The sequence below is a fragment of the Sebastes fasciatus genome, chromosome 19, assembly GCF_043250625.1.
Source record: "Sebastes fasciatus isolate fSebFas1 chromosome 19, fSebFas1.pri, whole genome shotgun sequence".
Lineage (NCBI taxonomy): Eukaryota > Metazoa > Chordata > Actinopteri > Perciformes > Sebastidae > Sebastes > Sebastes fasciatus.
Window position 1 is genome coordinate 1,282,267 of NC_133813.1, and position 21,297 is coordinate 1,303,563.

The 21,297-nt window shown below is 39.4% G+C and overlaps 3 protein-coding genes across 4 annotated transcripts in view; all 3 read right to left on the bottom strand.

The window, feature by feature from the left end:
- Positions 1–201: 201 nt before the first annotated feature.
- On the bottom strand, positions 202–4,129 carry stc1l (stanniocalcin 1, like). The gene is made up of 5 exons (XM_074618019.1): positions 3,927–4,129; positions 2,137–2,279; positions 1,262–1,369; positions 1,064–1,167; positions 202–951 (listed from the first exon to the last, which is right to left on the bottom strand). The coding sequence occupies exons 1-5, from the start codon at positions 4,030–4,032 to the stop codon at positions 651–653; spliced, it is 762 nt and encodes a 253-aa protein (XP_074474120.1). The 5' UTR covers positions 4,033–4,129; the 3' UTR covers positions 202–650.
- A 4,832-nt stretch (positions 4,130–8,961) lies between these two features.
- LOC141756840 (scavenger receptor cysteine-rich type 1 protein M130-like) lies at positions 8,962–17,578 on the bottom strand. The gene is made up of 9 exons (XM_074616739.1): positions 17,457–17,578; positions 14,919–14,951; positions 14,510–14,803; positions 13,921–14,235; positions 13,540–13,827; positions 12,310–12,633; positions 11,923–12,216; positions 10,733–10,815; positions 8,962–10,607 (listed from the first exon to the last, which is right to left on the bottom strand). The coding sequence occupies exons 1-9, from the start codon at positions 17,497–17,499 to the stop codon at positions 10,554–10,556; spliced, it is 1,728 nt and encodes a 575-aa protein (XP_074472840.1). The 5' UTR covers positions 17,500–17,578; the 3' UTR covers positions 8,962–10,553.
- Positions 17,579–19,569: 1,991 nt separating this feature from the next.
- The window catches only part of LOC141756839 (cGMP-dependent protein kinase 1-like), a 38,871-nt gene continuing 37,143 nt past the window's right edge, over positions 19,570–21,297 (bottom strand). For both annotated transcript variants that reach the window (XM_074616738.1, XM_074616737.1), the window contains 4 exons: positions 20,634–20,756; positions 20,479–20,541; positions 20,321–20,387; positions 19,570–20,246 (listed from right to left, as the gene is read on the bottom strand). In XM_074616738.1, the coding sequence (XP_074472839.1) occupies positions 20,148–20,246; positions 20,321–20,387; positions 20,479–20,541; positions 20,634–20,756 (352 nt within the window). In that variant the 3' untranslated portion in view covers positions 19,570–20,147. The remainder of the gene's footprint in view (positions 20,247–20,320; positions 20,388–20,478; positions 20,542–20,633; positions 20,757–21,297) is intronic.

Below are 21,297 nucleotides of genomic sequence, written 5' to 3' on the forward strand. Positions count from 1 at the left end.
CTAGCACACTTGACTAAACTTCTTTTTTGTACTAAGTTTCTACTACTATGGTTGTAGTAGTAGAAGAAGAAGAAGAAGTCTTTTTATTTTACATTCCATTTTGTGCTTTTATGTGTCAGTATATCACATTATTTTACCATATATATATATATATATATATAATTTCAGGTTTTGATCAGATGAAAGTCACAGGAGCCAGAATCAGTCATATAACATCATTTATTTATTTATTTCTAACACAAACCAGTCGGCTTCCATCTTCTACGTAACCACGGTAACCACAGTAACACCAGTAACCACGGTAACCTCTCATTGAAACATCACATCCACCTTTAACTAATAAAGAGATCTCAGACCAACAGGAGACGTGAAGAGCTCCACGACCAGCATGGACCCCCCCCCACTACATTAAATATCACCGCCTCATAAATTAAGAAAATAAATATCACTTCTAATCACTCTTTTGAAATGTCAGGTAGTCGGTCTCATAGTAATAATAATCATAATGATAATAATAAGAAGTGATGATCACCCTGAATCATCTAAAGCTGCTGGTTGCTGACGGTTATCATCAGTTTGAGGAGAAAGCTGCATGTTTGTGTATCGGCGTGGGATTCAGGAGTGCACGTGAGCGGGCGTGATGGCGTCATCTACTGCTCGGCGTAAACCCCCCCCTCCGTGTCATCCACAGACCTCTTCCTGGCGAACAGGTGGGTGGGGTCCCGGCCTCTGAAGCCCGGCTGGATGTTGAACACGGGCATGTTCCTCCAGCTGGACGGGTTGCTGAAGGCGGCGGCGCCGGAGCCGGAGCCGGCGGCGCAGGGTTTGTTCTGGACCAGCTGGAGGAAGGTCTCCATGTCGGGGCCTAACCTGGCCATGACGCCCGTCCTCACCGCCGCCACCGTCTGCTCGTCGCAGGCCTGCAGCGTCTGCAGCAGAGTGCTGTAGTACCTGGACCACAACGCCAAACAGGAAGTCAGCAACAACACCAGCAGGTAGGTGTGTTCCCATGGTTACGGCAGGCTGTGTGAACCAATCAGGTGTGTGTATCATCAGTGCTCACCTGTTGGGGAAGTGCGTGGGAACCTGCACCACCTCTCCGATGGCGTCCGGGTTGGTTCGAGCCACAGTGCAGATGTCATGACTGGTTAAACACTCTTCTTGCACCTGTTTTTAAAGAGACAGAAACTCAGAGACCAAAAGAACAACGACAGAGAGGACAGTTGTTGTCTTCATGTGTAAAGAGTCTGAGGTCACAAACCTCGGCGATCATCCTCTGGAAGATGTTGCAGCGGCGGATCGTCTGGAAAACCTTCGCTGAGATTCCCTGAGAGATGCAGTGAAGACTTTTCTTCACGAACGTTTTACCCTGAAGAGCAACACACACAGGTGAGACAGACAGACGGACAGGTGGACGGACAGGTGGATGGACAGACAGGCAGGTGGACGGACAGGTGGACAGACAGACGGGCAGGTGGACAGACAGGTGGATGGACAGGTGGATGGACAGACAGGCAGGTGGACGGACAGGTGGACAGACAGACGGGCAGGTGGACAGACAGGTGGATGGACAGGTGGATGGACAGGTGGATGGACGGGTAGATGGATGGGTGGATGGACGGGTGGATGGACTGGTGGACAGACAGGTGGATGGACGGGTGGATGGACAGATGGATGGACGGGTGTATGGACAGGTGGACGGACAGGTGGATGGACGGGTGGATGGACGGACAGACAGACAGGTGGATGGACGGGTGGATGGACAGATGGATGGACGGGTGTATGGACAGGTGGACGGACAGGTGGATGGACGGGTGGATGGACGGACAGACAGACAGGTGGATGGACGGGTGGATGGACAGATGGATGGACGGGTGTATGGACAGGTGGACGGACAGGTGGATGGACGGGTGGATGGACGGACAGACAGACAGGTGGATGGACGGGTGGATGGACAGATGGATGGACGGGTGTATGGACAGGTGGACGGACAGGTGGATGGACGGGTGTATGGACAGGTGGACGGACAGGTGGATGGACGGGTGGATGGACGGACAGACAGACAGGTGGATGGACGGGTGTATGGACAGGTGGACAGACAGGTGGATGGACGGATGGATGGACGGACAGACTGACCTCGGTGTTGAAGGTAGCAGCTGAGTGGAGGAAGAGTTCACAGATCTCGTGCATCCCGTCGGTGTCGCAGGTGGAGTTTTCCAGACAGGAGAAGAATCCACAGCCGACAGCGACGGCTCCGTTCAAACATCTGGCCACATCAGCTGCAAGCAGACGGGTTTACAGACACATCGGGGTTATTAGAGGAAACTAAAACTGAAACTAAAAATTAAAAATAAGCAGAGAAAACAATTTTCAGTAAAGTGAAACTAAATAAAATCTAATTTATGCCCAAAGACTATATCCAGTATGACGAGGAAAAATACCACAACATTTGTTCTGATTGGACAAAACTCTTGAAACTCGGTACGGACAGACTCTGGGCGAGTATCTAACAGTACAACATGGACATCTTTAGATTGCATGAAAAATCACACTTTTATTAATAGTCAAAGTCTGGATTTTTGAAAAAAGAGGAAAAACTTGAACATTGTTTATTAAATGTTTATGTGAAATATTTATTTTACACTACATATGTGTTCATAAGTTTGATATTCAACTTGTTCTGAGTTCATAAATACCAAATACGTGATTGTGCTCTTTGTAGTTTCTGAGATACAGCCATGTTTTTTTCTTTTTATCATACTATATCTAGTAAATAAATAAATAAAGTAAAGAAAAGAAAACAGAAATAAATAAAGGGTGAAATGCAAAGGGAAAGTCGTGCAGAAATAAATAAATACATGCATTTAAAAATAAATATAAAATCAATTTAAAAAATGCAAAAAATAAATAAATATATTCAAAATAATTGCAGAAAATTAATAAATAAAAAAATGCAATAATAATGAATAAATTAATTGTTAAAAGATAAATAAAAAAATATATTTTATTTTATTTATCTTATCTTATTTACTCATTTTACTAAATGTATCTTATTCTATTAGGCACTGGTGCTAGAAATAGTACTTTCTTATTTTATACACTTGAATTTAATTGTAATTCTGTTGTATTTTTGAGCAAATCTCTGACACAAGAAGTTCATTCGAGATTAATAAAGTTCTATCTTATCTTATCTTATAAAGCAAATAAAACAGGTAAAGTAGATGTAATAAATAAATATAAACACAAGTGTTACACTAGAGGTACACTGTTAAGAATCTCCCAGTAAAATAACAGCAAAGAACTGGCAGCAGGGTTGCCTTTATGTTACTGTAAAATTAACATTATCATACTGTAGCTGACATTTACAGCTTTGTACTGTTAATGAAAAATACTGTTTTTTTCAAATTAATTTCACAGTATTTTACAGTTCATTTACTGTTTAAAGATACATTATATAGCTGTGTTTTTCACCTTTCTTTTACATTATCTTATCACTGATTTGTTTTAATGCACTATTTATTTTTTACATACATTTTAATAAACATTATTTTTTGCCTAGATGAATAGACTTAGCAGGTTACAGACATAGGAATAGTCACACTAAATACAATTAAAGGCACTTAAAAATACTGCATGAAACTGTTACTGATGATACTTTAGACAGTTGATCAGCAGGAACGTGATGTTTTTTAAGAATACTTTATAGTTCAGTTCTTAATTTAACAGGTTTTCTTTTGTATTACCAGTAAAGCACTGTTTTTAGCAATAACAGCTTAATACTGTTGAAATCCTGCTGCAGTTGTTTCCAGTGTATAAAATATAAAAACACTGCAGTATAACTATAATAAACGTGTAAACCCACCGAGCTGGTCGTGTAAAAGTCAAACAGAGTTGAAGTATAGAAGGTGAATAGAACCGGGACTCACTGGGGCTGTTGGAGGAGAAGCGAGCCCGGCGAGGAGCAGCCTCCTCCGGCAGCAGCTCGAAGCCTGCAGCGGTGCTGAGGCCGAGCAGGAGGAGCAGCAGCAGCATGATGGTCTGTCTGGTTCTGGAGCTGGAGCTGGAGCTGGTTCTGGTTCTGGTCTTCCTGCTGCTGGTCCCTGCTGGTCCTGACTGTCTGACTGACTGTCTGTCTGCTGCCACACCTGATACTTATACCCAGTCTGCGTGGGACTGACCAGGGAGGGTTGGGGGGGGGGGGGCTGTTAATGGTTCATTCAGGCTGTAATTAACTCCAACAGATAATTGGATATTTCCACGCGAACTGCAGGATGCACGAGGTTTCCGAGCAGTGGAGTCACGAGATAATTTTAGACTTTTAAAGTGCAGCAGCACGATCATATAATATAATATAATATAATATAATATGATATAATATAATATAATATGATATAATATAATATAATATAATATGATATAATATAATATGATATAATATAATATAATATCATATAATATAATATAATATAATATAATATAATAAAATATGATATGATATGATATAATATAATATAATATAATATAATATAATATAATATGATATAATATAATATAATATAATATAATATGATATAATATAATATAATATAATATAATGTAATATAATATAATATAATATAATAAAATATGATATGATATGATATAATATATGATAATATAATATAATATAATATAATAAAATATGATATAATATAATATAATATAATGTAATATAATATAATATAATATAATAAAATATGATATGATATGATATAATATATGATAATATAATATAATATAATATAATAAAATATGATATGATATAATATGATATAATATAATGTAATATAATATAATATAATATAATATAATATGATATGATATAATATAATATAATATAATGTAATATAATATAATATAATATAATAAAATATGATATGATATAATATATGATAATATAATATAATATAATATAATAAAATATGATATGATATAATATGATATAATATAATGTAATATAATATAATATAATATAATATAATATAATATAATATATGATATAATATAATATAATATAATAAAATATGATATGATATAATATAATATAATATAATATAATATAATATGATATAATATAATGTAATATAATATAATATAATATGATATAATATGATATAATATAATGTAATATAATATAATATAATATAATATAATATGATATAATATAATATAATAAAATATGATATGATATAATATATTATAATATAATATAATAAAATATATTACAATATAATGTAATATAATGTTATATAATATAATGAATTATAATAGAATGTAATATAATATCATATGATATAATATAATATATCATAATATATTATAATAGAATGTAATATAATATAATATAATATAATATAATATGATATAATATAATATATTATAATATAATATATGATATATATATATATATATATATATATATGATAAAATGAGTTTGTTTTGTGCAGAATCACCACTAACCTACTACCCCTGCAAAAAGTTTATTTTATGAAGTAAACTTAAGTAAACTTTAAATATATTCCAAAGTGTACTTTATGTAATAAGTATACTAATATCAATGTACTAGTAGTATACTTGTAAGTTTACTACTTCAATACTTCTTGGTACTAAATTGGCCCTCTTTTTAGTTTATAAAAGTATGCTTTAATATAAGAGTAGTAAACTCTGAGTACACAACTAGTTTATATCAAAGTTGTATTTTGCACTGCAACTATAATATGAACTATACTACAAGTGAACTTATAGGTAAGCTGTTCAGTTATATACTTGTAGCCCATTTTTTAGTTAATGAAAGTACACTTTAAAGTATACTCTCAGTAAACTACTGGTTTAATAGTTTTTACTGCAAGTATACTTGTAAGTTTTCTTAAGTGAACTTATAGTACTTAGCCAAATGTACTTTTCTGTATACTTGTCCGTATAAGCCAAGTATACTCAAGTATAATTTTGTTAAGTTTATCTCTATTAAGTACATAAAAAGTCATCTGAAAGCAATTTTAAGTTTAAAAGAAATATTAGTAGTATTATTAGTATTAAGAAGTATTAGTAAGTAACTAATAGCTACTTGAATAAACTTCTTTTTTGTAAGGATTATTATTATTACCATCATTATATTTATATTGCGCAACAAGAAAACAGTTGAATAAAAGCAAAAAATTCCACCAAAATACAAATAAAGTTTCCATAAAGCAAGTTTTACTACAGTATGTTTTATTATTAACGGATCAGATGGTAATAAAGAACATAAATAAGTTTTGGACTTCTTGTTATCTGTATTACTTTCTAAAAATAGCAGGACGAGAGGAAACAGGAAGCCTCGCTTTCTAATTCAAGTCACGTCTGTTTTTCCTGTGAAGTCGTTCAGTCGAGTAGAAACACACAGCAGGACCCTCAGAGCCTGTACTGCAGTAAAAGTACAAATACAACAATGTTTACATTCTCCATTACAAGTAAAAGCTTTCAAATCCTACTAACTGCAAGTAAAAGTACACAAGTATTCTCAGCCTCATGCAGTACACGTCCTCATTGTGCAGTAAAACGTAGCTACACTAAAGTATCATCAGTTAAAGTACTCATTGTGCAACGGCCAAAAATCAAGATGGTGACGGACGAACACCAAGATGGTGACAGCCAAAAACCAAGATGGTGACGGCCAACAACCAAGATGGTGACGGACGAACACCAAGATGACAACGGCCAAAAATCAAGATGGAGACGGACGAAAACCGAGATGGCGATGGACAAAAACCAAGATGGCGATGGAGGAAAACCAAGATGGCGATGGACAAAAACCAAGATGGCGATGGACGAAAACCAAGATGGCGATGGAGGAAAACCAAGATGGCGATGGACAAAAACCAAGATGGTGACGGACGAACACCAAGATGACAACGGCCAAAAATCAAGATGGAGACGGACGAAAACCGAGATGGCGATGGACAAAAACCAAGATGGCGATGGAGGAAAACCAAGATGGCGATGGACAAAAACCAAGATGGCGATGGACGAAAACCAAGATGGCGATGGAGGAAAACCAAGATGGCGATGGAGGAAAACCAAGATGGCGATGGACAAAAACCAAGATGGTGATGGACGAAAACCAAGATGGCGATGGACAAAAACCAAGATGGCGATGGACAACAACCAAGATGGCGATGGACAACAACCAAGATGGTGATGGAGGAAAACCAAGATGGCGATGGACAACAACCAAGATGGCGATGGAGGAAAATCAAGATGGTGACGGACGAAAAACGAGATGGCAATGGACAAAAACCAAGATGGCGATGGAGGAAAACCAAGATGGCGATGGACAACAACCAAGATGGCGATGGACGAAAACCAAGATGGCGATGGACAACAACCAAGATGGCGATGGAGGAAAATCAAGATGGTGACGGACGAAAAACGAGATGGCGATGGACAAAAACCAAGATGGCGATGGAGGAAAACCAAGATGGCGATGGACAAAAACCAAGATGGCGATGGAGGAAAACCAAGATGGCGATGGACAACAACCAAGATGGCGATGGAGGAAAATCAAGATGGTGACGGACGAAAAACGAGATGGCGATGGAGGAAAACCAAGATGGCGATGGAGGAAAACCAAGATGGAGACGACCAAAAACCAAGATGGCGACGGCCAAAAACCAAGATGGAGACGACCAAAAACCAAGATGGCGATGGCCAAAATGTCGAACTTGAGGCTTCAAGATGGCGGTCCATAGTCAAGAGGTTCTGCTCATTTGCTCAAAGTGAAGCTGAAAACAAAAGTACATTTAAAAACCCATGGAACTTCTGATTCTATTGAATTTTATTGCCTTTAATATCTCTTTTCTTTCTTCTTCTTTTATTGTCTTTTCGGTTCTTTGTTCTTAGTTTGAACTTCTGGTTTATTCTAAAACAAGAAGATGATGTTAAAGTGTCAGCGGTGAATGACTTTAGACGTCCAGCTGTAAACCAGCTGTTGTTGTTGCAGGAGATGTGGAAAAGTCGGTGTGTCTTATCTGTGAGTCAGTTATCGGTAAAGTGTGAGAGAGTCGTTAGTGGAGGCGGCTGCGTTTCCATCGTGGCCTTTAACCACAGGAACCAGTGAACCTCAGTAGCCTGGAGGTCAACGGGCTGATAAACATCTCTCACACTTCAGTTTTCATTAACTCCCCCTCCAGCACACACTCAGCTCCTCAGACCAGCCATGTGGGAAAAACAACCATCTCTCAGGCTTGTTTCCAGTCAAATGGTTTGTTTAGAATGACTTAAGATCTAGTCCAGAGGTCAGCAACCTTTACCGTCTAAAGAGACATGTTAGGCAAATAAAAAAAAAATCTGTCTGGAGCTGCAAAACATGTGATCATTGTGATGAAGGTAACACAGTTTATAGTCTAAGTATATAGTATATCAGTCTAATGCAGTGAGGGCCAAAGAGACAATGTACTACGGAGTATTAGGGCCACATTGAGGAAAAAACATCTGAGATTTACACAATAAAGTCAGAACTTTACGAGAATAAAGTCACAACTTTATGAGAAAGAAAGTTGTAATATTACGAGAAAAAAAGAAAAGAACTACTTTATAATATGACTTTGTTCTCGTAATATTACGACTTTGTTCTCGAAATCTCAGATGTATTTTTTTCCTCAATGTGGCCCTAATACTCCGTCGTACCGTCGTACCATAGACCTACAACAATGAGAAATACAAATGAAAATGTAAACAAAGAACAGTTATTCATTTCCATTTTTATAAATCCACAGAGAGCCTCTGGAGAGGAGCTGAAGAGACGCAGGTTGCTGACCCCTGCTCTAGTAAGTCCTAACCAAAGCCTTGACGTCTTCTTCTCTGGTGAATGCAGAGCGCTCACGTACAAAGAAACCAAACCAAACATTTTCACAACGTTAAAATGAGCTCATTCACAGAGTTTCATAGCTTCTGAAAGCGGTTTTATTTCTTTGAACACAGCAGATGATGGTGATACATTTATTACAGTGATCTGAATCATTTCATCTCTCCCAGCAAACATGAGTCCTGATCCAACAGCAACAATGGTGACCTGAGAACTGAATATTTGGAGCACATCTGAACACAGATCTGCACAGGTGAGTGTGAAGTTCTCCTCCTGATGACGCTCTGCTTTGGTTTTGGTTGTTAAATGGTTGTGAGCAGACGGGTCACATGGTGTCGTCCAATAATGATCCACCTGGACCCGACTTCAAAATGTTTTAATCTTTATCATCTCTGAAGGCTGCTACGTACTGTATGTGTTCATATTTTTATTCACATTATTGGATTAGTAATGAGGATATTTTCTATCAAAAACTTTTTAAGCACAACAAAGAAAAGAAGCAAAATTCTTATGAAATAAGCAAAATTCTTAATTATAAAACAAGAACAAAACTTTGCAAAATGAACAAAATTAAGAGTGCAAAAATGAGTAAAATTCTCATGAAATAAAAAAAACTGATTACAAAATTAAGTAAATTTGTTGAGTAAGCAAAATCCTTAATTACAAAATTAGGAAATTCTTTTATAAGAACGAAAACTGCTAAATTACAAAAATAAGCAAAATTGTTATGAAGAAAGCAAAATCCTTAAATGCAAAATTAATAGAATTCGTTAGTTACAAAATTAAGATTCTCATGAAATAAGCACAATCCTTAATTGTAAAAAATACTATTTACTTAACTAAAATGACTATTACTACTCGCTCTTATTTACAAACTTAAACAAATTACTATATTCTAACAAGCAAAACCCTTAATTATAAAAATAAGCAAAATTGTTACAAAGTAAGCAAAATCCTTAAATGCAAAATTTGGAAAATTCTTCTGAAACATTGAAAGTCCTTCTTACTGAATTAAGTGAATTCCATAAGTACAAAAACAAGTAAATTTCCTCAGTACAAAATGAAGTACAATTCGTATGAAATGATCAAAATACTTAACTACAAAATGAATGTAAGATTCTCATGAAATAAGAAAAATCCTTTGTTACAAAAAATACTATTTACTTTACCAAAATTACTGGAATTACTGTGACTACTATTACTTTTTAACAAACAGATGTTCACCGAACCCAGATTGGCCAACATTGTTCTGGATCGGCCTGGATCGGCCTGGGTCGGTGTGTCTTTAGTTTCAAGTTGTGCCGGCTGCTTGGACTTCGGTATTCCTGCTTTAAAGGCTAGTTTTCAAATGAAACTAAATATTTGTGAGGTGTTTTTAAAGAATTACGTCTTCAGTAGGAACCAATGGGATGGAAGCTGACAGGAAGTCAGAACGTATGAAGAGACGAACACATTGTTGGTTTTCATGTTGAGAGTAATAATAATATAGTATATAATGTAATATAATATGTACAGCTTGTTTAAAGGGAACATGCGTATAAAATGATCTGCTGCTGGGTTGTGTGTTATAAATCCATCTGGATGTGAGATGAGCTCCGTGGAGGTGCTACTCTGCTCCCTGAGCTCCTTCCTCTTCAGTCGGCCCTCCTTCAGCTGCAGGAACACCCAGGTTCTAATAATCCGGCTCGGCCTTCTCCCGTCTGCCCGGCCTCTGCCCCCTGGTGGCCTGGAGACACATGACAGCACACAGATGTGACTTCCTGCATCACTCCTCTCTCTCTTCACTTCAATGAACACAGACTGAGTGCTTCATGTCAGTCAGTGGTCTGAACAACAGACGTGTGTCAGTACCTTACAGTAGAAGTAAAGGCCAATGTTCGCCAACAGCAGAATCAGCGGCAGGACGATGGCTCTGATGATGAAAGGCCTTAGATCTGATCAAACACATGGACAGTCAACACATTATAGAGCTTTTTTCTTATCTTCATTCAACAGTGTAGTCTTTCAATTTGAGATCATGACTTTCAGATCCACATTTTGTAATGCTTTCCCTCAAAACCCTGTCCTTGCACTCAAATAGCCCCTGCTTGCGCTTAGATTTGCTCTGCTAAATGCAGTACCTGTGAGGGTTTCTGGATCAATATCTGTCATTGTTTTGTGTTGTTAATTGATTTCCAATAATAAATATATACATACATTTACATAAAGCAGCATATTTGTCCACTCCCATGTTGATAAGAGGATTAAATACTAGACAAATCTCCCTTTAATTTACATTTTGACAGATGAAAAAAATTGCGATTCATGCAATTAATCAGGATTAACTATATGGATGGTCATGTCATTAACCGTTATTAAATATGTGAATCGATTGACAGCTCTAGTTATTGTCCTACTGGCCTATCTGTCTACTCTGAGTGGTGAGAGTGGTGTGAAAATGGTCGACAAGCGCCGCTTTGTTTTATGTACGTATCATAACAACGGCTTCTATATCCGCCGTCCCATTTTTTAATGACAAATACAGACTACCGTGAACTGCTGGTGTGGAGAGTTATTTCATCTCACGTAGGCGCAGAACGTTCGTGCTAACTGGCCGTCTGCTGTCGTCTTTGCGGTGAGTTCGAGTTCAACTTTTTGGCCAAGACAAAGGAGACGTGAGGCGACGTGACTGGTGGCCTTCGTCTTTGCCTTTGCTAGTTCTTTGATGTCGGGTTGGTGTGTCTGGGCCTTTATGGTGGCAACCAAAGAAGCTGCTGGTGGAAACCAGTGGCTAAGAAAGCTGTCAAGCTGAAGAAGGAGTCCTTTCAGGCTGGTTGCTGGTCGGCCCAGGGGACTCCTGAAGCAGCAGACATGTATGTTTCATATATACAGATATATATCACGCTGCATTCAGCAGCTGATTTACGGAGGCAGCAGCTCATCAGACTCCGTCATGGCTGCTGGAGTCAGTCTGCTGCCATTCTAGCTGCTGCATGTGTGAGTCAACCTGGGTACATTACTGTCATAGATGATGTCATAGATGATGTCACTGTTAGGCTTACCTGAGCAGGTGAGATACAGCATAGAGGAAGAGTTCCCTGGTGTTGCACACTCCCTCAGAGCAGATCCAGACTGAACACAGTCAGACCTGATCCACCACACAGATCTGTATGACTCCTTTCTCCGTCTTACAGAAACAGCAGGGCCACAACCGAGCTTTCGACAGAAAACAGCTGCTTCCTTCAGGGTCCAGTAAACGCCACGAACACCCACTGGTCTCCAGACCTCCTGATGTTTCACCTCCAGTGTTCCTGCACAGCGACTGCCTCCTCCCACCAACCTGACATCATCAGGCTCTGAACAGAAACAAGAGAGTCGTCAGTAAAAGAATAAAGTGAGTTTCATTAGAACAGAAATGAACCAGATCAGAGCTGCAGCTCCTCTTCTACCTGAGCAGGTGAGTCCAACAGCTTTGCCAGGTGAGCAGGTGTTTCTCTCTGAGCCTGAGCTTCTACAGTCCAGGAGAGCAGACTCAGTTCCTCCACACTGGAACTCTTTGGTCCACATTGAAGCCTCCACGTCTCCATAGAGCGCCCCCTGGAGGACTGAAGGAGCCCCACAGCCAAGCTGCCTACAGACCACCTCTGCATCCTGCTGGTCAAAGTCAGCGTCACACACTGAGGACCACCACTGGTTAGAGTGGTTAGACTGGTTAGTCTTCACCTCCAGTCTGCCTGAGCACAGTCTAGTCCCATTCACCAGCCTGACAGGGTCTGGAGAGATGAGAGAAGATCAAATAGAGAGAGAGAGAGAGAGAGAGAGATTTTTCTTCTATGTGTAGAATTTGAGATAATATGTCCTCTAAGAACCGCTTCAGCTGTCTCTCAAAGCCTAGATGGTGATGTTTCTGGAGAGTCGTTCAATTCAAGAAAGGATGTCCACTTTCTGGAGATGAGGTTGTTGAAATCTTTGACTGTTAGGAGGGAGGTATTGAACTGCCACCTACTTGGAGGGGTTGGGTCTGTTTCATGCACTAGGTCGAAGCTGATTGGTCCATGGTCTGATATAATAACTGGATGAATTTGAGAGTTGTCAGTATTGCACAGGGCCGACGGTACGCTGTGTCTTAATTAAAGGAGCAGTTGAATTAACAGCAAATTGTGATAGCTTGACTAGATTGCATTGAATACCTGGTTTTCGATTGCTTAACCAAAATTCTTACAAGTTCTAAAGAGTAGGTTTAACTTGAATGGCTAGCATCAATATCAAGTACTTAGAATAACATTATGAGACTTAAAGTGTTATCAATAATACAAATCCCTCAAAGTGCTTTAGTTGAATTTGAATGAATCAATTCTCACCACAACGCACTTGTTTATATGTAAAGCTGGACATCTACTGCTGTGGCAGCCTAGTGGTGTTGAAGGTTAACACTTTTGGCTAGTTTGGAAGCGGAATAAAAATGTAGGTTTTGACCAAAAATAATGCTGAAAATGAATATCACACAATTATGAATAATTGCCAACAATACTATGCCTCACACGGGGCACCAATATGATCTCACAGCATGTTTCCTCCGATGCCGTTCTAGCTGCTGCATGTGTGTGTCAACCTGGGTACATTACTGTCATAGATGATGTCATAGATGATGTCATAGATGATGTCACTGTTAGGATTACTTGAGCAGGTGAGATTCAGACTGTAGGGAGAGTAATCTGGTGTTGCACACTCCCTCAGAGCAGATCCAGACTGAACACAGTCAGAGCTGATCCACCACACAGATCTGTATGAGGACTCCTTTCTCCGTTCTACAGAATCAGCAGAGCCACAGTTCAGCTTTCTACAGACAACAGCTGTTTCTTTCAGGGTCCAGTCAGAGTAATCCACTGGTCTCCAGTCTCCCTGTTTCACCTCCAGTGTTCCTGCACAGCGACTGTCTCCTCCCACCAACCTGACATCATCAGGCTCTGAACAGAAACAAGAGAGTCATCAGTAAAAGAATAAAGTGAGTTTCATTAGAACAGAAATGAACCAGATCAGAGCTGCAGCTCCTCTTCTACCTGAGCAGGTGAGTCCAACAGCTTTGCCAGGTGAGCAGGTGTTTCTCTCTGAGCCTGAGCTTCTACAGTCCAGGAGAGCAGACTCAGTTCCTCCACACTGGAACTCTTTGGTCCACATTGAAGCCTCCACGTCTCCATAGAGCGCCCCCTGGAGGACTAAAGGAGCCCCACAGCCAAGCTGCCTACAGACCACCTCTGCATCCTGCTGGTCAAAGTCAGCGTCACACACTGAGGACCACCACTGGTTGGACGGGTTAGACATCACCTCCAGTCTGCCTGAGCACAGACTAGTCCCATTCACCAGCCTGACAGAGTCTGGAGAGATGAGAGAAGATCAAATAGAGAGATAAAAGACACCAGACACTAAATAATAAAGATGTCATGAAACAACAATTCAGTGATTCAAACTGGACTCAGAACAGTTCCAACATGAGTTCATCATTAACAACAGAACACATCTTTACAATACTACTGATTTCAGCAATTTCGGATTCCAGATGTCGAATTACATTCCAGATGCCTGTGTGTGTCAAGCTGGGTACATTACTGTCATAGATGATGTTATAGATGATGTCACTGTTAGGCTTACCTGAGCAGGTGAGATCCAGGAAGGAAGAAAATAAATCTGATACTACACACTCCTTGAGAGCAGATCCAGACAGAACACAGTCACAGTTGAAGATCCACACAGATCTGTGTGAGTCCTCTCTCCGTCTTACAGAAACAGCAGAGCCACAGTCCAGCTTTCGACAGACAACAGCTGCTACCTTCACGGTCCAGACAGAGTAAACGTCACCCACTGATCTCCAGACCTCCTGATGTTTCACCTCCAGTGTTCCATTACAGCGACTATTTCCTCCAACCAACCTGACATCATCAGACTCTGAACAGAAACAAGAGAGTCATCAGTAAAAGAAGTGAATTTAATCCAGATCAAACTAAAACTTGATTGATTTTGCTTTAATGATTCTTTAATTGTCTTTTCTTTCTCTATTTACCTGTTGAGTTGTGTTCTCCTTCAGCCTGGAGTCCTGAGGAGAAAATGATAAAGTAGCATGATTGGATCACAGCCGTGGACAGAACAAACACTCTCAGGTTCTTTTGTAAAGAACGTTTTCCAGCTCTTCCTGGGGGACCCCGAGGCGTTCCCAAGCCAGACGAGATATATAATCTGTCCAGTGTGTTCTGGGTCTGCCCCGGGGCTACCCTTGGCACATCCAACTAACCAAAGGGAGGAGTCCAGGAGGTTGAAACACATCAGCAGGGCCCTTTTGACGCGAAGAAGCAGCGGCTCTACTCCGAGCTCCCTCCAGATGTCTGAGCTCCTCACCCTCTCTCTAAGGCTGAGTCCAGCCACCCTACGAAGGAAGCTCATTTCTCGCCACAATCTCATTCTTTTGGGCATTACCCAAAGCTCATGACCATAGGTGGGGTTGGAACGTAGATGGACTGGTAAATCGTGACCGGTACAACCCCTGCATAACTGCAGATGCCGCACTGAACTGCTTGTCCATCTCCCGCTCCAACCATGTATGAACCATGGCCTCAGACTTGGAGGTACTGACTCTCATCCTGACCGCTTCACACTCGGTTGCAAACCGCCCCAGTGCACGTTGAAGGTCACGGTCTGATGGAGCCAACAGAACCACATCATCTGCAAAGAGCAGAGACACAATTCTGAGGGCCCTCTCCTCCCCCTGGCTACGCTAGGAGATCCTGTCTGTGAAAATCACAAACAGGCTCAGCGACAAGGGACAACCCTGGCGGAGGCCAACACCCACTGGAAACGTGTGTGACTTTGTGCCAAGTATACGTACACAGCTGTCACTTTGGTTATACAAGGACCGGACGGCTCGTAATAACGACCCCGGTACCCCATATATCCCCCATAAAGCAGGGGATGCTTTAGGGCGGGGCTACCTGCTGATTGATTGTTGCGTCGTTGTCCGGTCTGGGAGTTCAGTTGTACTTTGTTGACAGACAAAAAACAAGAAAAAAAACAGATGACGGACAAAAACTAAGATGGCGTCCGCAAAAAAACAATATGGCGATGGCTAAAAACCAAGATGGTGACGGCCAAAAAACTAAATGGCGACGGCTAAAAACCAAGATGGTGACGGCTAAAAACCAAGATGGCGATGACTAGAAACCAAGATGGTGACGGCTAAAAACAAAGATGGTGACGGCCAAAAACCAAGATGGAGACGGCTAAAAACCAAGATGGAGACGGCCAAAAACCAAGATGGCGACAGCTAAAAACCAAGATGGTGACGGACAAAAACCAAGATGGTGACGGCCAAAAGCCAAAATGGCGACGGCTAAAAACCAAGATGGTGACGGCCAAAAACCAAGATGGTGACAGCTAAAAACCAAGATGGTGACGGCCAAAAACCAAAATGGCGACGGCTAAAAACCAAGATGGTGACGGCCAAAAACCAAAATGGCGACGGCTAAAAACCAAGATGGTGACGGCCAAAAACCAAGATGGTGACAGCTAAAAACCAAGATGGTGACGGCCAAAAACCAAAATGGCGATGGCTAAAAACCAAGATGGTGACAGCTAAAAACCAAGATGGTGACGGCCAAAAACCAAGATGGTGACAGCTAAAAACCAAGATGGTGACGGCCAAAAACCAAAATGGCGATGGCTAAAAACCAAGATGGTGACAGCTAAAAACCAAAATGGTGACGGCAAAAAACCAAGATGGTGACGGCCAAAAACCAAAATGGCGATGGCTAAAAACCAAGATGGTGACAGCTAAAAACCAAGATGGCGACGGCTAAAAACCAAGATGGTGACGGCCAAAAACCAAAATGGTGACGGCTAAAAACCAAGATGGCGACGGCCAAAAACAAGATGGCAGTGGACTACATTTACCATCAGCACTGAGTGGACATCAACGTAAAGGATTGCGAAATGTCCCTTTAACCTCTCTGAGCTGCATTTCTGTGGAACTGATCATTTTGATAAGAAGATGCTGACAGATAACAGACTATGAAACTGTGGTTTCTGTTACCATGACAACCAGGACGGACTGAGATGTTCCTCTCAGATTAATGCTGCCAGTTTCCGGTGGACGTGTTAACATGAGCAGAGAGTCATTGAGAGGAGACTGAATTACAGCTGCAACTATAGTAATAGTTGATGAATCTATAAGTAATCAATCATTGAGTCTATAAAACATCAGGAAACAGTGAAGAATGTGCAGCACAGTTCATCAGAGTCCAAGGTGACGTCTTTAAATGTCTTGTTTTGTCCGTCCAACAGTCCAAAACTAGGGCTGTCAATCAATTAGAATATTTAATCACAAATGAATCACATGATTGTCCATAATTAATCGTGATTAATCACAAGTTAATCACACTTTTTTTGTATGTAATTTGACTTTATAAAAGCTGTATGAACCCTGGACATTTCCCCTTTTAGTCGTCCTTTGAACATTTGATGTGATGTTGGTGTGTGTGATCAGTTTGTTCTCTGATTTAAAGATGAAATATGTGAATAATAACTCATCATGTTTAAAGCAGAGTCCTACCTGAGCTCCACAGCAACAGCATCAGCACCAACAGGTGATCCATGACGTCCAGGTAGACCGTCTCTCTGCTCTGATCATCACATGTGCTGTCCTCAGTGTATATCTGCGTACAGGAAGAGGTGGAGCTTTACTGGAATATATCTGATTGCAGTTTTACAGCCAATAGTCCTCGTCCGACTGAGTCTCTGTCACGTGTTCACCTTGTTTTCCTGTCAGCCGTGTTCACAGTTTGACCAGAGGATCAGACAGTTTTCATACTGGTGTCCAGTCTCTGTTCTCTCTTTGGGCTGACACACAAATCTGTGTGTTTATTTGTATTTGCTGCTCAGTAGTAGTGTAGAACTATAGTAGGAGAAAGGTTGGGAGTCTATTTGTGGTTGTTTTGAGTCTCTTTGTGGTTGTTTTGAGTCTCTTTGTGGTTGTTTTGAGTCTCTTTGTGGTTGTTTTGAGTCCCTTTGTGGTAATGTAAATAAGAAATAATAAGGGTCCTAAAATAGATCCTTGTGGTACACCACATGTTATATGAACTGAGTTTGAAGCACTACCATTTACTATTACATACTGCTCTCTTCTTAAATGTCTTGTTTTGTCCATCCAACAGTCCAAAACTAGGGCTGTCAATCAATTAAGATATTTAATCTTTAAATTTATTGATCCAGAAACCCTCACAGGTACTGCATTTAGCATAAAACAATATGCTCAAATCATAACATGGCAAACTGCAGCCCAACAGGCAACAACAGCTGTCAGTGTGTCACATTATTTATTTCATTTTTTTTTTCAGACTTTTTTCTGGCTTTTGAAATTTTTTGGACAATTTTCAGGCTTTTTCAGACATTTTTCGGACTCCTTTTTTAAATTTTTCAGACTTTCTTTTGACATTTTTCTAAAAATTTTCAGGATTTATTTTGGACAATTTTTCATACTTTCTTCTGTTTTTTTTTACATTTTTCAGACATTTTTTCGGAAAGTTTTTGGAATTTTTTTCGGACAAAAACGCTCACACATTCACATATCTGGAGGTTAGAGGTCAAGGGACCCTTTTAAACATGGTCATGACAGTTCATGACAGTTTGGAGCGTTATTTAACCTCCTTCATGACAAGCTAGTATATTTCAGACTTTTTTCGGATATTTTAAGACATTATTCTAACTTTTTTTTCAGACAATTTTGTGACCATAATGGGACTTTTTTTCTGAAATTTTTCAGACTTTTATGGTACTTTTTTCAAATTTCTTTTGACATTTTTTAATATTTTCCTGAGTTTTTTTTCTGACTTTTTGACATTTTGGACAAAAGCCCTCACATATTCACATATCTGGAGGTCAGAGGTCGAAGGAGCCTTTTGAAAATGGCCGTGCGAACAGCAGAGAAACGGCACAAAAGAAAAGAAAAACAGAATGAAGACTTGTTGTTTGGTTTTGGTTTCCTTGTTTATTAGATTAACTATTTCAAGACAAAAACAAGAAAACACAGTTATTGTCCCTTGTAAAGCTTCAGAACCAGAAAAAAGACCCGTGTTTTAATCTTTTAATTCCCTGATTCAAACTTAACACAGTGACGTCGTCATAAACACACGATTCAGTGACGTACATGAAACCACCACGAGGAGTGTGTTACTGTCGAGAGAGACGAACCCTGAAGGTCCAAACTAAACTAAACTATAATGGAGTTTCAACACGTGGTTTCAGTGCAAAAATATCAAAATATACTTTTTAAAAACACGATTAAACTGACAACTATTCAAACACACAAACTTCACTATTTTCTATTCAGTCACAGCCGTTCGTAAAATAGTTATGAAATTGAATTTACTGATTTATGAGCCCTGATATTATACTCCGTAATATTATGACTTTTTATTCAAATTCATGACTTTTTGCTTTAAATATTTAGATTTTATTCTTAATTATTTTTTTGTATTAACAGTACCCCTGATCCTCCGACGTCATAATGTTGCACTATAATAACAATAATAGTATTTTCTCCAAATAGTACAGCCTTATTCATGATATGTTATTTTATTTTGGTAAAATTACGACTTGTTTTTGAGATATTATGACTCTTTGCATGAAATAATACGAATTTGTTCTAACAAATTACGACTTTGTGCTTTTTTTTCTTGATATTGTACGACTTTATTCTTCACATATTATGATTTGCATTGCAAAATTATGACTTTATCTTTGACATGACTTTATTCTCTAAATATGAATGTTTTTTGTAAGAATTACATCTTTATTCAAAAGATATGACTTTTTTTTCTCAAAATAGTACTTTAATCTCAACATTTAGATTTTTTCCTGTAGAATGATGACTATATATTATGATTATTTCTTGAAATAGTACGACTTAATTGTCTATATTTTACGACTTGATGTTTTCTCATAAATTATGATTTAATTATACAAATTTTGTCTTGTAATATTATGACTTTTTATTCAAGTTTATGATCTTTTCCTTTAAATATTTTGATTTTATTCTTAATAATATTTTCTTAACAGTCCCCCTGATGCTCCGACGTCCTCATGTTGCTCTGTGATAACACTTCATGTGTTTACCGTCTCTGTTTTGACCTTCGGCTTCGATGTGAACACCGATAAGGAGTAAAACGCTCTCTGATATGGCTTCACTTTCTCTTTCGCAAGAATGTATTTTCTGTTCAGTTTTCAGATGATTATCACGTCACGCTTAAAACTCGAGGTCCCAGCCGGACTCTTCATCAGGAGGAGGGTCTTCTACGTCCTCTGGGAAATAGTCAAAGTTGCTGTTGTCCAGCGGTCCGTCCACCTGGTGGAGAAAACGAGACATTAAAGCCGTTGTCTGTGTGCCGTTACCTCAGAGAGACGCTGAAGGACACCCACCGGGGGGGTGAACGGAGAGCCGATGGTTCCCTGGCGGAGGCCGTCCCAGTTGAAGCCTTCGAACCACCTGAACGACAAAGACGTGTTGCCATGACTACAGTCTCTTATCTCCTGCAGAGAGCACTCACAGTGACATCCCATGATGATGTGTCTCTCACTTGTGTTTCTGGATGTCCTTCGCTCCATTCTTCTGATTCCCGAGCCTCTCTGACGGGTTGTCCCTGAAAGAAAGACACACGTAGAGATGTTTAAAAAGGAAAAGCAGCTTCATGCTGTCGTTTATGTAATAACGGTCTGTCGGCCTGTGGACGACCTGCAGAGGCGTTTGATGAGGTTAGCGGCGCTCTTGGTGATCTTCTTGGGAAACTCGATCATGTCGATGCCCCTCAGGATGACGTTGTAGGTCTTCATGGGGTCAGAGCCTGAAAACGGAGGACTGGAGACAGGGAGGACAAACTGGGTTTCATGTCCACCACAGCTGGGCAATAATAGTATTTATTGTTTTACACATTTCTGATGACTCCATGCAAATCGTAATAAAAAGCTTCCAAAATTAGACTCTCTAGACAGTTTATTGCGTTAAACATTCTGATTATTATATTTTAATAATTTGTATATATCTGAAAATGTCCTAAAAATTACCAAAAAATGTCAGAAAAAAAGGCGGAAGAAAGGCAGAAGAAAAATAAAAAAAACGTCCAAAATTGTCCTAAATAAAATAAATAATATCCCAAAAAATGTCTGAAAGAAAGGCAGTAGACAAAGCCTTGACAAATCTCCTTTTTAGGTACATTTAGAACAGATACAAAATGAATCGTGATTAATCATGTGATTAATCAGGCATAAAAGTAGTTCCTAAAGAGCCCTGAGGAGGACCAGAACCTGACCTAGATAACCCGATGGAGGAAACTTCAGATTTCATACAGAAACGGGTCCTCTGGTCCTGAGAAACCTGCTGACATTAATGAAAACACCTG

Bases quoted from the DNA above. Each gene is read 5' to 3' on its own strand.
- stc1l (XM_074618019.1), bottom strand. From the start codon at position 4,032: ATGCTGCTGCTGCTCCTCCTGCTCGGCCTCAGCACCGCTGCAGGCTTC. The intron at 1,370-2,136 runs GTCAGTCTGTCC...GTTGCTCTTCAG, and splicing joins CTGCTACCTTCAACACCGAG to GGTAAAACGTTCGTGAAGAA. The intron at 1,168-1,261 runs GTTTGTGACCTC...CTTTAAAAACAG, and splicing joins TCCAGAGGATGATCGCCGAG to GTGCAAGAAGAGTGTTTAAC.
- LOC141756840 (XM_074616739.1), bottom strand. From the start codon at position 17,499: ATGGATCACCTGTTGGTGCTGATGCTGTTGCTGTGGAGCTCAG. The intron at 14,236-14,509 runs GTAAGCCTAACA...TCATCTCTCCAG, and splicing joins CCTGGATCTCACCTGCTCAG to ACTCTGTCAGGCTGGTGAAT. The intron at 10,608-10,732 runs GTACTGACACAC...ATGTGTCTCCAG, and splicing joins GCCTTTACTTCTACTGTAAG to GCCACCAGGGGGCAGAGGCC.